The 14713-nt window shown below is 41.3% G+C and overlaps 1 protein-coding gene across 2 annotated transcripts; it reads right to left on the reverse strand.

Annotated features, from left to right (window-relative positions):
• Positions 1 to 7789: 7789 nt before the first annotated feature.
• bcs1l (BC1 (ubiquinol-cytochrome c reductase) synthesis-like) lies at positions 7790 to 14081 on the reverse strand. 2 transcript variants are annotated; one of them, XM_023981510.2, is made up of 8 exons: positions 13937 to 14025; positions 13224 to 13602; positions 11359 to 11498; positions 10998 to 11192; positions 10795 to 10858; positions 10362 to 10534; positions 8234 to 8351; positions 7790 to 8130 (listed from the first exon to the last, which is right to left on the reverse strand). In XM_023981510.2, the coding sequence occupies exons 2-8, from the start codon at positions 13541 to 13543 to the stop codon at positions 7881 to 7883; spliced, it is 1260 nt and encodes a 419-aa protein (XP_023837278.1). In that variant the 5' UTR covers positions 13544 to 13602; positions 13937 to 14025; the 3' UTR covers positions 7790 to 7880. The 2 variants fall into 2 exon arrangements, with proteins under 2 accessions (XP_023837278.1, XP_023837277.1); XM_023981509.2 differs by having other exon boundaries at positions 13224 to 14081.
• Between the last annotated feature and the right edge of the window lie 632 nt (positions 14082 to 14713).

A 14713-nucleotide genomic window follows, 5' to 3' on the forward strand; every position in this document is an offset into this window, starting at 1 on the left:
TCAGGTKTTGCCATAGATTTTCAAGTAGATTTCATTCAAAACTGTAACTCGGCCACTCAGGAACATTCACTGTCTTCTTGGTAAGCAACTCCAGTCTATATTTGTCCTTGTGTTTTAGGTTACTGTCCTGTTGAGAGGTGAATTAATCTCCCAGTGWCTGYTGGAAAGCAGACAGAACCAGGTTTTCCTCTAGGATTTTGACTGTGCTTAGCTCCATTCCATTTATTTTTCATCCTGAAAKATTCCCCAGTGTTTAATGATTACAAGCATACCCATAACATCAAATCAAATGTTATTTGTCACATACACATGGTAAGCAGATGTTAATGCGAGTGTAGCGAAATGCTTGTGCTTCTAGTTCCGACCATGCAGTAATATCTAACAAGTAATCTGACCTAACAATTTCACAACAACTACCTTATACACACAAGTGTAAAGGAATGAATCAGAGTATGTGCATAAAAATARATGAATGAGTGATGGCCGAACGGCATAGGCAAGATGCAGTAGATGGTATAGAGTACAGTATAAACATATGAGATGAGTAATGTAGGGTATGTAAACATTATATAAAGTGGCATTGTTTAAAGTGGCTAGTGATACATTTATTACATCAAGATGGTAAGATACAGTAGATGGTATAGAGTACAGTATAAACACATGAGATGAGTAATGTAGGGTATGTAAACATTATATAAAGTGGCATTGTTGAAAGTGGCTAGTGATACATTTATTACATCAATTTTTCCATTATTAAAATGGCTAGAGTTYAGTATGTTGGCAGCAGCCACTCAATGTTAGTGATGGCTGTTTAAAAGTCTGATGGCCTTGAGATAGAAGCTGTTTTTCAGTCTCTCGGTCCCCGCTTTGATGCACCTGTACTGACCTCGCCTTCTGGATGATAGCGGGGTGAACAGGCAGTGGCTCGGGTGGTTGTTGTCCTTGAGGCCTTTCTGTGACATCAGGTGGTGTAGGTGTCCTGGAGGACAGGTAGTTTGCCCCCGGTGATYCGTTGTGCAGACCTCACTACCCTCTGGAGGTCCTCACGGTTATGGGCGGAGCAGCTGCCGTACCAGGCGGTGATACAGCCCGACAGGATGCTCTCGATTGTGCATCTGTAAAAGTTTGTGAGTGTTTTTGACGACAAGCCAAATTTTTTCAGCCTCCTGAGGTTGAAGAGGCGCTGCTGTGCCTTCTTCACCACGCTGTCTGTGTGGGTGTACCCTTTCAGTTTGTAGTGATGCAGCCACCACTATGCTTGAAAATATGGAGAGTGGTACTCAGTAATGTGTTGTATTGAGTTTACCCCAAACATTACACTTTGTACTCAGGACAAAAAAAATATTGTTTTGCCACCGTTTTTGCAGTATTACTTTAGTGRCTTTTTGCAAACAGGATGCATGTTTTGTAATATTTGTATATATATATTTWWWWWAAACATTTATTTAACCTTTATTTAACCAGGTAGGCCAGTTGAGAACAAGTTCTCATTTACAACTGCAACCTGGCCAAGATAAAGCAAAGCAGTGCGACAAAAACAACAACACAGAGTTACACATGGGATAAACAAATGTACAGTCAGTAACACAATAGAAAAATATTTGTACAGTGTGTGCAAATGTAGTAAAATTAGGGAGGTAAGGCAATAAATAGGCCATAGTGGCGAAATAATTATAATTTAGCATTAACACTGGAGTGAATAGATMTGCAGAATATGATGTGCAAGTAGAGATACTGGGGTGCAAAAGAGCAAAAAATAAATAACAATATGGGGATGAGGTAGTTGGGTGTGCTATTTACAGATGGGCTGTGTACAGGTGCAGTGATCGGTAAGCTGCTCTGACAGCTGATGCTTAWAGTTAGTGAGGGAGATATWAGTCTCCAGCTTCAGTGATTTTTGCAATTCGTTCCAGTCATTGGCAGCAGAGAACTGGAAGGAAAGGCGGCCAAAGGAGGTGTTGGCTTTGTGGATGACCAGTGAAATATACCTGCTGGAGCGCGTACTACGGGTAGGTGATGCTATGGTGACCAGTGAGCTGAGATAAGACGGGGCTTTACCTAGCAAAGAATTATAGATGACATGGAGCCAGTGGGTTTGGTGACGAATARGTAGCGAGGGCCAGCCAACGAGAGCATACAGGTCGCAGTGGTGGGTAGTATATGGGGCTTTGGTGACAAAACGGATGGCACTGTGATAGACTACATCCAATTTGCTGAGTAGAATGTTGAAGGCTATTTTATAAATGACATCGCCGAAGTCAAGGATCGGTAGGATTCTGTACAGGCTTCCTTCTTTTCACTCGGTCAATTAGGTGAGTATTGTGAAGTAACTACAATGTTATTTATCCATCCCCAGCCATTAAACTCTGTAACTGATTTAAAGTCACCATTGGCCTCAGTAAAATCCTTGAGCGGTTTCCTTCCTTTTCAGCAACTTAGTTAGGAAGGACGCCTATTCACTGCTCAACTGAGGGACTCACAGAAAATTGTATGCGTGGGGTACAGAGATGAGGTAGTCATTCAAGAATCATGTTAAACACTATTATTGCACACAGAGTGAGTCCATGCATCTTATTACGTGACTTGTTGAGTACATTTTTACTCCTGAATTTATTTAGGCTTGCCACAACAAAGGGGTTGAATACTTATTGACTCAAGACATTTCACCTTTTCATTTTTTTAAATCATTTGCAAAACATTCAAAAAACATAATTCCACTTTGACATTATGGGGTATTGTGTMTAGGCCAGTGACAGAAAAATCYACATTTAATCCATTTTAAATTCAAGCTGTAACACAACAAAATGTGTTAAAAGTTAAGGGGTGTGAATACTTTCTGAAGGCACTGTATGGGTGAGATAGGCAAGAATTTCCTTTTCCGTTTGGTTTTTAGTAGGCTAAATTAGATTTTTGTTTTTTGTTTTTACATCTCACTCCAGAGTGATCTGTTCTTGGAATTTGTATGACATTTCAGATTAAATATGATAATTTATCACTAAGGGTGACACGACCTGAACTGACCCTACTTCTGTTCACTGGTATCCTCTGTTGTCTGTGTTGATGTCAGCCTAATCATTGAAATACTGGCCCCTCTTCTAARCACATCTTGTACATTTCTCTGAAGGTGTGTTGTTAGTGCACTGGGCCTTTATAAGTATTAGCGGACTGATATAMACCTCTGTATCACGGGCAAMAAATCTTTTTCKMCATCTCTGCTTTGGCAAAAAAGGTACTTGTATAATTAAGAACAGTATCTTGCAGGATTCAATAGGTGGAATTGTAAGAGTTGTTGCCCTGTCCCTTTATCTGTGATCACCATTCTAATGGAATCCAGAAATAACTAAATCCTGCCCTCAAACATTTACATCAAAAGTTGTAAAGTTATGGGCAAAGACCCCAAACACCCACATTAAATGTAATATATTTATTGATAAGATCATGGAAAACAACCACTTTTTTGTGCAGTATTAATTTAGCATCCTTACAAACCACTTAATGAAAATGTATATTAGTGTATAGTACATAGGCTGGTCATCTAGGTTTGTACCTGTAGACTTTCCATCACCATGAAGAAAAACAATGGCCAATACAGTAATTGAGTACATTGAGACATCAAGTGGATTGCGGTGTGATGATGTGGCTTAGTTGCTAGAGCATGGCGCTTGCAATGCTAGGGTTGTGGGTTCGATTCCCATGGGGGACCAGTATGAAAAATTATGAAAATCTCKCTACTGTAAGTTGCTCTGGATAAGAGTGTCTGGAAAATMAATGAATAGACCAATTCAGTTTTTAGTTTTAGGGTTCTACCTGGAACCAAAAGGGTTCTTCAAATGATTCTCCTATGGGGACAGCCGAAGAACCCCTTTAGGTTCTAGATCGCACCTTTTTTTCTAAGAGTGTACGACTCTGTTTTACCTGCAACAGGCATCTTCAGCACAGAGTAAATTGCATCTGCATGTGGTGGATTAGTCTGACCTAACATGTAGAATAATTGAACAGCATTAGAAAGACAGTAATGATCCCTCTACTCTTTAATCCAGTATATTCGCTATTAGAAAATGCAGGMGGCACTAACAACCATGCATAATATGGCGTCATGGATCAGTTGATTCCTTAAAGCTGGGAAGGTCTGCAGTGTATGAAATCTGTCCATCCCACTTACACTACTGTTTTGAGTAATTAACTATCAATTTAATAGATCAAGGTCTTCCACAATCATGTTTAATCAGCCGTGTTATAGCTGGTCTGGGGYAAAAAGCCCTCCAGGATCAGATTTGCCCACCCCTGCCTTAGAATATTACTAATCTATTCAATAATTAAATGTGGTAATTGATTACATGGGAGGCTAATTGAGAGAAAAAAAGAAACATTTAGATCAGATTCATAGCTTTACATGATTCATAGAMTACATTAGATCAGCGGTTGAAGTGAGAAGAAACAAGCGGACTGACCATGCCGACGCTGCAGTGGTATCTCTGGTCCTGGTTGCCATGTTGTTCTCTTCACTTTACTGGACGAAAGATATCAAACAAAACCGATCAGATCAGTACAGCACCTCTAGTCATAGCAAAGATCCACTTGTGGTCTGTCCTGTGTTTCACTGTTGAGTTGCAGGTGTTAGTGTAATCCTACAGCAGCCCRTTTTTCCTGAATATGACTCATTTGTAAACTACAGTCAATTGAATATCAATTGAATATCAGAGTAAATGTCTTAGCTTTTARTTTTAGTAGGCAAATAAGCAGCACCAGTAGATCAACGGCCACGATCAGTACCACAACCACTCCCACATCAATTAGTGTAGAGGGCCTAGGGACTGGAGACTCTGAAATAACAAACGTGCAATTGTAGTACAAGTTTTAAACGGATGTTAAATATATGTGGATTTGGATCAATGAGAACTTTGTCTACAAAGATAATGTCTTACCTCTCCAGCTCTCTGGTGATTCTCCAGAGCCTCGGTATTTACACTTGTAGAAGCCCTCATCGGTCTTTGATACTGAGGGGATGGTCAACTCTACCGGAGTCTGGTTCTCGATGGAGTGATCCATCTTTATAAAATGTTGGGATGGAACGGGAGGGAGTAGTCTTATTTCTACAGCAGTCACATATTTCCCTGTCACAGGATGCGTAGGAGTCTCCAAGGTCACATTACCACCTGTACAACTGCAAGACAATCATATTTTGCTGTACATCAACCCCATTATTATACCATTTTAAAGTAGTTATTAAACTACTATGTAACAACATGAWAATGACACTGTTACCATAGTAATTACAGCTGTACTACACAGGTATAGAGCAACTTTGTCAAATTTTAGCCAACTCAGATGGACACCCTGTCACTTCTCCTGACTCTGTCGTGAACCTCTTCAATCTCCATCCATGAAGACTTTCTTTAACCTCATAMCGCAGTGAAAGAGACTGATTCCTAAAGTGTTGAACTCTGTGAGGATTAATCTTCAGCGAGGTTAGGGGAAGCCCATATGAAACCAATAGGGACTAGGTCAGACTGACCTGCCAACCAGAGAAACTGAGTTTTGCTGTCTCTTGTTTAACAGCCACCTCTCCCAGCTTTACACTTGTATCTTCCTCTATCGGTTAATTTAACAGAGCTGAAATTGTAGCAGGACCCAGGGGATTCATGGGAAGAATCTTATCCCAGACAAACTTGCAGCCTGTAGAATAGCCTTCAACCCCACAGCTCAGTCACAGTCTCCTACATTCAGCCACCATTTTGAAACATTCGCTACAGCTCTGGGCCTCTCTGTAATGGGGAGATMCATTGGAAATGTTCACAATGTACTTCACAGCTGAGCATCTTACATCAYCCTTACCAGTCCTTCTAAAACATCCTAATGTCTGTGTTAGATAAACTTACCTGACACAGTGAGACTAATAGCATTGCTTACAGATCAAATTTGAAGCTGCGAGTGTGCATGTGTYTAGTTTGAAAATGCCATGTGTGTATCCTGCTCTTTTCACACCAATACAAGTGTAGACATCCATGTAAATTGCTGGGAAAAAATGGATTCTGTATCCATGATCTGTATTGGAATTCACTGACGTATCATTCAATCTCCATTTACAGTCCCAGTCAGTGGCTCCTCCATCTTCTGTCACATCTAAAAATGACAGTTTCTCTTTTGAATATCTGAGTCCAGTTTGGCTGCAGGGTTAGAGCAGCCACAAGTCTCTCTGGCAAAACARAACTTATTTGAGAGAAAAAAGATATTACAACAGAATTAAATTAATAGTGTGAAACTGAAATATGACAAGACATCAGATGAAAAGGATGGATGGATAGAAGATCAAGGTCAGTTTTTTAGTCAATTGCACATAGGTCCAACCGAAATTACATCCGCTTTTAACCCAACCCCTCTGAAAGATACACATACAGGTTTTGGAGAGGTGCTGGGGGCAGCCACACGAGCTGTTGTTGTGGGGAGTTCATTACCTTTGTCAATGGCACAACGGCAGGCAAGTGCATCTAGTACTTGATACGAGCAACSCTCCGGTTGSAAGCTCACMTCCAGCAAGATTTTCCCCATCGGAKCCAGGATTCAAACTAGCAACCCTCRGGTTGCTGGCCCGCTCTCTAACCGCTAGGCTACCTGCCGCCCCATAAYCTGGAGATATAAAGGGATGGAGAATCTGACTTTACTACAGAACAMCCCATTGGGAAACCAGCTTAGCCCGCTGGGTAATTGCTGGGGGTAAAAATCGTTCATCTTGCCTGTATCCAGAGTAGGTGAATGTAGAGTAATTAGTACTAAAACACAAAGAAATGTCATTACATGATACAACCACTACTCTAAAATAAAACCCCAAAAGTATACAATTATGTTGTAAATCAAGGAGAAAAATACAATAGTGATAAACKCAAATGATTGGCACATACACTTACAGAGGAGCACACAGCGACCCTATCTCCATTCTGTCCTTACAGTGTGACCCCTATGTAAACTGCTGTATATATATATACACACACTGTAGACCTCCTCCACTTCCTAAATAAAGTCAGCTAGGTTGCGTAAGACACCGAGCAAAGAATACAGAAAAAACGCCATACGTATTAACATTTTATCTCTACTCAACTTATCTTTCTGTGGAGCTTACTCTTACATAGAGGAAGTAGAGGGGCTTAACTTTACATCTTGGACCAGTTCAGAGTTWGTCAGTTACGAGCAATGACTGTTAGCACAATATTGCATTATATAATTACTGGATTAGTTTCTACAGTAATTATATCGTAATATTGCAGTACTTAGTTTTCTCCCAATCTCAAAGCTCAGTAATACAGGTACCAACCAACCTCAAATCAATAACATTGTATAAGCTAGGGACATCAATACTTAAGCAGTTGTCAAAAACAGATTGTGACAGAGACTTCTCAAATCAACCAATGAGAAAGGCTACCTAGGTGAAGGTAGACTTATGCCAATATGCAATCAAATGCAGAGTGGATTTGAGAAATGTGTTTGATTTGCACAGCAGCATGTCCCGGTAGGAGGGAGTTCGAGACTTGTTATAGAAGTGTGGTTCTGTGAACTGGATSGCTTCTCAGACAGATTTGCCATTGAATTATCTTAGAATTCGGAGAGGGTAATACATGCCACCCCCCTTTTAGTTTGAATCTCTACATACTGTAAATACCACGTCAATAGTACCCACTTACTCGTGTGCCTTCGATTTTATTTAAAACATGTTTAATTTACACTCACTCACTTTTATTCAGTATGTGACTTTGCCATAAAAAGCACATAAAAAGTTTGACAAGATACAGCATTTTCCATCTCAAACAGAGTCCATTTAACTTCTCCTTTCGTGTCAAATGGCGACTGCTTCTGTGACCTTCCTTCCCAGAGTCCTTTAAGTCTCCTCACTCCATCTTGGCCACGTTGTCTATGGAGCCTGTTGGGTCCATTTTGAACAGCATGAAGTGCCCCTGCACCTGGGCAGCACTGATGTTGGGGTGGGCGGCCAGCGCGCTCTCCGCAAAGCGGTCCCCCTCTGTGGCCGGCTCGGCTGGGTAGAAGCGTCGGAACATCTGGGTGAGCTGCCAGTGGGTGCAGTGGCCCACATATTGTTTCAAGTCCACACGGCCCGGCCTGATCAGAGCTGGGTCCAACCTARAGGGATGAAGGGAGATGGTAGTCAGGATACACAAAGGATTAGATCACAATACAAACAAATGTTGCTAGATACTGTATTAAATCACAAGGTGGCTCATACCTGTCTATGAAGTTGGTGGTCATGAAGACTATTCTGGCCTCTGACGAGGCCACTCCATCCAAAGCGTTGAGGAGGCCACTGAAGGTCAGCCTGCCCATGCCCTGGTAGGCCAGAGMGCCTGTGGGACAGAGAGATGCAATAATGAGTCCTAAAGAGCAACCGAACTGGAAGGAAGTCTTGTTTTTATTTAACCTTTATTAAAGTAGAGAGTCTTGATCGAGCCGTCCCCATAGTAAGCATAGTGAATGACATAATCAAGTAAACATTAACTAACCTACAGTTGAAGWCGGAAGTCTACATACACTTAGGTTGGAGTCATTAAAACTCGTTTTTCAACCACTCCATACATTTCTTGTTAACAAACTATWMTTTTGGCAAGTCGGTTAGGACATCTACTTTGTGCATGACACAAGTCATTTTTCCAACAATTGTTTACAGACAGATTATTTCACTTATAATTCACAGTATCACAATTCCAGTTGGTCAGAAGTTTACATACACTAAGTTGACTGTGCCTTTAAACAGTTTGGAAAATTGCAGAAAAGGATGTCATGGCTTTAGAGCTTCTGATAGGCTAATTGACATCATTTGAGTCAATTGGAGGTGTACCTGTGGATGTATTTCAAGGCCTACCTTCAAACTCAGTGCCTCTTTGCTTGACATCATGGGAAAATCAAAAGAAATCAGCTAAAACTCCACAGGTCTGGTTCATCCTTGGGAGCAATTTCCAAACGCCTGAAGGTACCATGTTCATCTGTACAAACAATAGTATGCAAGTATAAACACTGTGGGACCACGCAGCCATCATACCGCTCAGGAAGGAGAAGCGTTCTGTCTCCTAGAGATGAACATACTTTGGTGCGAAAAGTGCAAAAATCAATCCCAGAACAACAGCAAAGGACCTTGTGAAGATGCTGGATGAAACAGGTACAAAAGTATCTATGTCCACAGTAAAACGAGTCCTATATCGACGTAACCTGAAAGGCTACTCAGCCAGGAAGAAGCCACTGCTCCCAAACCGGCATAAAAAAGCCAGACTACGGTTTGCAACTGACAATGGGGAAAAAGATCGTACTTTTTGGAGAAATGTCCTCTGGTCTGATGAAACAAAAATAGAACTGTTTGGCCATAATGACCATCGTTATGTTTGGAGGAAAAAGGGTGATGCTTGCAAGCTGAAGAACACCATCCCAACTGTGAAGCACAGTTGCATCATGTTGTGGGGGTGCTTTGCTGCAGGAGGGCCTGGTGCACTTCACAAAATAGATGGTATCATGAGGCAGGAAAGCTATGTTGATATATTAAAGCAACATCTCAAGACATCAGTCAGGAAGTTAAAGCTTGGTCGCAAATGGGTCTTCAAATGGACAATGACCCCAAGCATACTTCCAAAGTTATGGCAAAATGGCTTAAGGACAACAAAGTCAAGGTATTGGAGTGGCCATCACAAAGCCCTGACCTCAATCCTATAGAAAATTTGTGGGCAGAACTGAAATGTGTGTGCGAGCACAGGAGGCCTACAAACCTGACTCAGGTACACCAGCTCTGTCAGGAGGAATGGGCCAAAATTCACCCAACTTATTGTGGGAAGCTTGTGGTAGGCTACCCGAAACATTTGACCCAAGTTAAACAACTTAAAGGCAATGCTACCAAATACTAATTCAGTGTATATAAACTTCTGACCCACTGGGAATGTGCTGAAAAAAATAAAAGCTGAAATAAATCACTCTCTCTACTATTATTCTGACATTTCACATTCTCAAAATAAAGTGGTGATCCTAACTGACCTAAAACAGGGAATTCTTACTCGGATTAAATGTCAGGAATTGTGAAAAACTGAGTTTAAATGTCTTTGGCTAAGGTGTATCTAGACTTCCGACTTCAAGTGTATGTGGGAACTCCTTCAAGACTGTTGGAAAAGCATTCCAGGTAAAGCTAGTTGAGAGAATGCAGAATGTYCAACGCTGTCATCAAGGCAAAGGGTGGCTACTTATAGAATCTAAAATATATTTTGATTTGTTTAACACTTTTTTTGGTTACTACATGATTCCATATGTGTTATTTCATAGTTGTGATGTCTTCACTGGTACTGTATATATAGCAGGACAAGCAGGTGCAATATACATACTCTCGATGGGCAGCAGCTCTCGGCTGARGAAGGCGGCGTCCACGTCCTCCAGTAGGATGATACTCTGCTGCGGCGCCACACTCAGCAGGTGGTTGAGGCGGTCGTCAGACAGGCTGCGGTCGCTCAGACTCATCAGGCAGATGCTGTAGCCCAGCTCTCCAGCCAGGGCAGTGCTGAAACACAKAGACAGAGCATGCAACAACAAAACATTCAGTTCAAGGAGGCTAATGCCATCTCTGTAAACTGGGCCAATTGACAACAGCAAAGGTAAGTGGAAAATCATGTCAACTTGTATTTTGAGAGATCTATCCCTTTAAACTGAATAAATGTTTATAAGGGATTATACACAGATAAGTGTGGAGAGTAAACACCACTAACACAAAGCTTCAAAGCAAGGTTGGGGCTGCCATACTACCATCATTAGCATACTCACATGAAGCTGCTTTTCCCACAGCCTGGAGGTCCATACAGCAGATATCCTCTCCTGTAGGGGATCCCTGAATGCACAACACAAAACACAACCACATTAACCCTGACAAGACCATACACTCATCTGCTTGTATGGTGAACAGGGATGGAGTCAATTCAATTTCAAAACASCTATTCATTTGTCATTAATTACTGAATTGTAATTACCTCGGTCTGTGTACCACTTGGGGTTTCCGATGAACTCCTTCACATCATCTACAATCCTATCGGCCAAGCCRTGTTCCAGGACCACTGAGCTGAGGGGCCGTCGTCGCCGTGGGAACCCAAAGGGCCTCCACTCGGAGCCCAGGGCCGTGTACATCACCGTCCGACCCTCCTCCTGCTTCAGGGCCAACTCCCTGGCTGCATCACACCCAAACAGACAGACAGCCAATCAACTCCATATCACAAGCTAGTAATACAGCCAATCTCCCTCATCTGCAACAGCCAATCAAATCAGATATCAAGTTGTGTGCACATTTTCCTGGGCCACTGTCAGTGTCTACTTGTCTAGATGATTCTAGTGTACCTTCTTGCAGGATGTTGAAGAAGACTTCTCTGTTTCTGCCCATGGCGGTGAAAGTGACCGACTCCCAGGGTGTGCCTGTGTGGAGATCCACCATCTGTTTCTCTCTGGTCCTCTCCACTCGGATCCACTTCCTCCCATACCTGCACTCAAACAGGGATGGCAGTCAGCACAAAGTTGACCAACTCACACTCTGAAACAAAAGTGTTTTTCTAAATTCTGGTATGCGTTGCTATAGAGCTGTGTACATACACAGTCAGGTCCAAAATAATTGGCACCCTCGATAAAGATGAGCAAAAATTAAATAAAGTGAAAATTGAAAATGATTTTATATTAATACAATTGCTCAAAGAAAGAGAGGCAACCAGTTTTCTGCTAAAATGTCCTGATACTGGGTAAAGTTCATGACGCTGTAGACCATAACAAGGACCCCGTGTGGCTCAGTTGGTAGAGCATGGCGCTTGTAACGTTCGATTTCCACAGGGGACCAGTAGGGCTGGGAATTGCCAAGGACCTCACGATACGATATTATCACAATACTTAGGTGCCGATACGATACGTATTGCGATTAGATACTATGGTTTCATTGCGATTAGATGTTCCAAACCTATTTCTCACCATATGTCTGGGATAAAAGAGAGCCATGAGAYAACTAGTTTTGATCAGTCATGGAAATAAAAGTGCTGAAAACAAATTGGCTCCCTATTTAAAAAGAAGATGGAGAACAAGCTATGAAGGAAAGACACTGGGGTTTTGGTGCAGGTACAGCCAAATAGCGCAAAAATATTGCAATATTGTCAAAATGATACATAAAAAATWATATCCCGATATGTAACTTCATCAATATTTTCCCCCCAATCACTAAGTAGGTATGGGGTTCTTTTATGAATATGCATATTTCTTTCTACGCAAAACTCACCACTTGTGTGCARGGCCAAAGAMCTCTATTTTCATGTAATCTGACCATAGCATCAGTTTCACTCCATGTGCCAATCTCCAGGCGTTTACATTTGTTGGATGACATCAAAATACATCTCTTTCGCCACACACACCAGTGGTGGGTTTTACGTCGAAAGAATGATATTCAGAAAATAACCACTTACCTACTGTAAAATATSGTGGTGGATCATTGATGTTACTGGTCCTGGTGCCCTTGTTAAGGTCAATGGCATGATGAACTTACCCAGACAGTAGCAGGACATTTTAGCCAAAAACCTGGTTGCCTCTGCCAGGAGGCTGAAACTTATGCCGCAAGTCAATCTTCCAGCGAGACAAAATCCACAAAAAAAATATTAATTGACCACAAAATCTACATTTTGCAATGGCCATCTCAGTCTCCGGACTTGAATCCCATTGAAAACCTGTGGTTTGAATTGAAGAGTGCAGTCCGTAAGATTAGACAAATGATATAAAGGATTTGTAAAGATTCTGTATGGAGGAATGATCTAAGATCCCTCCCAAGACTCAGTGCTATTATCCTCACAAAGTGAGGTATTAAAAGGTATTGAAAAAATTTTTTTTACCCCCCATCTTTTTTAGAATAATTATTACTTATTAAAAAATATATCTTTCTCTGAGTATAAAACATATTTTGAGCACACAATATAGCTCAGTATGTTAATTTATTTTATAGTGCATTTTTTGCTCATCTTTATCAAGGGTGACAATTTTGGACCTGACTGTGCCTACCGGCTACCAGTGAAGAGATATCCTACAGTATGGTATCTGTTGACAACGTTAGGTTCAGCATAATTTTCTCACATCAGCTCAGAGAAAAATAGAGAAGAACTATGAGAGAACACTACGAAAACTCCAACAGACTAATCAGAGAATACAGTCAGGGTTATTGAGTCTTGTCAACATTTTACCAGATTATGTGGTTGCCAGGACTGGGGTGGAAGTCAAACTGTGTGTGTACCCGTCCACTCTCGTGCTGCATGTAAGAGGTCTCCACACTCAGGTGCTGCGTGTGCTTGGCGTGCTTGGTGATCCAGCTCAGCAGCCAGTGGTAGCTCTTGTCCCGACTGGGCACCTCCAGGGTGATCATGTAGTTCCTCCGGAAGAAGATCATCCCAAATTGAGCTGATTTCCTGGCCACAGCAATGGCCGAGCCCACCCCCACCAGTCCAAAGCCAGCCCCAAAGTAAGGGTTGTCCTTCAAGGCATCCACGAAGTCTGATATAGGCATTGTCCTTGTGTTTCCTAGCTATGTAGCTAGGCTACTCAGAAGCTATACAACACCTCGACCTAGAAGAAAAATAAGACTTTCTTACAACTAGCTAAATTACAGTCAGTATCATTATTAGTTAGCTAGCTAAAGAGGCTCAGGCTGGTTGGATCTCTTGCTCTGATCACGCCGGTAAACTTAACTGTCAGAATGTTGTAGCAACAGACAGAAGATTTGAGATTTTGTGCAAATAGGGAAGCTAGCTAGCTAGCTAATTAGCTGGCTATATTATAGCTTTCGGACACAACATCGGGAGTTGTGTAAATCAAATCTYTTTATTGGTTTTTATTGGTTGGAGTTCAACCAATACACAGACACCTGATGTTGTGTCCCAAAGCTAGCTATATTACATACGTTATGAGCATCCCAAAGAGGTGTCCTCACAGTCTTCCCTTTCCAGTCTCATTCCTAGAACCTTGGCCTTGTTACACTACAGATTGGGCATATCATTTCCACAGTGCTGTGGCGATGCTYTGYMTTGGTTCATCAYCGTCTCGTCAGCAACACTAAAAAGMTACTTCCGGGTCACGGAATTMCGAAAATGRTTKTAATAAAAGTSCCCAYCGTAATAGTAGAAAACTGRCAATAACCTGTATTTATTCACGKTATATGGAAATTGTCTAAACYTGAACAATTATTCATATTTGTTCATATTTAAGTGACAATTGCATTAAAAWTGGTCCGAWGTCAAATAAATGCRCCCAATGCAAATCACRTTGTATGAAATACATATTGGCTTAAAGAGCAAAAACTATTCTAAGTGCTGCAGTAAAAGTATTGTAGAGAATACTCAGTAGGGTAGGTAGAATGTATATATAGTGGCATTTCATGTAGCACTGAATTKTACAGAGTGTTGCTGGCCTTTTAGTATATTTTCAATATCATACATTTTCAGTCGCTCWGAAAAGGATAGAAAAACAAACATSTTAAATTAAATGGATAAGTTATTGTTCTGGACACTGTGGATGCACTAGATTTCCATGTGTCATATTCAGGCGATATCATACATTCAGATGAAGATGGTATAAAGACCATTTCGAGCACACTCACTTTTCCAAAATGTGATTATTGRGCAACAGGACAGTTAAACCGCACTGTCCTCAAACCAATCCATGCTGCCTGCTAATTATC

The sequence above is a fragment of the Salvelinus sp. IW2-2015 genome, linkage group LG36, assembly GCF_002910315.2.
Source record: "Salvelinus sp. IW2-2015 linkage group LG36, ASM291031v2, whole genome shotgun sequence".
NCBI lineage: Eukaryota > Metazoa > Chordata > Actinopteri > Salmoniformes > Salmonidae > Salvelinus > Salvelinus sp. IW2-2015.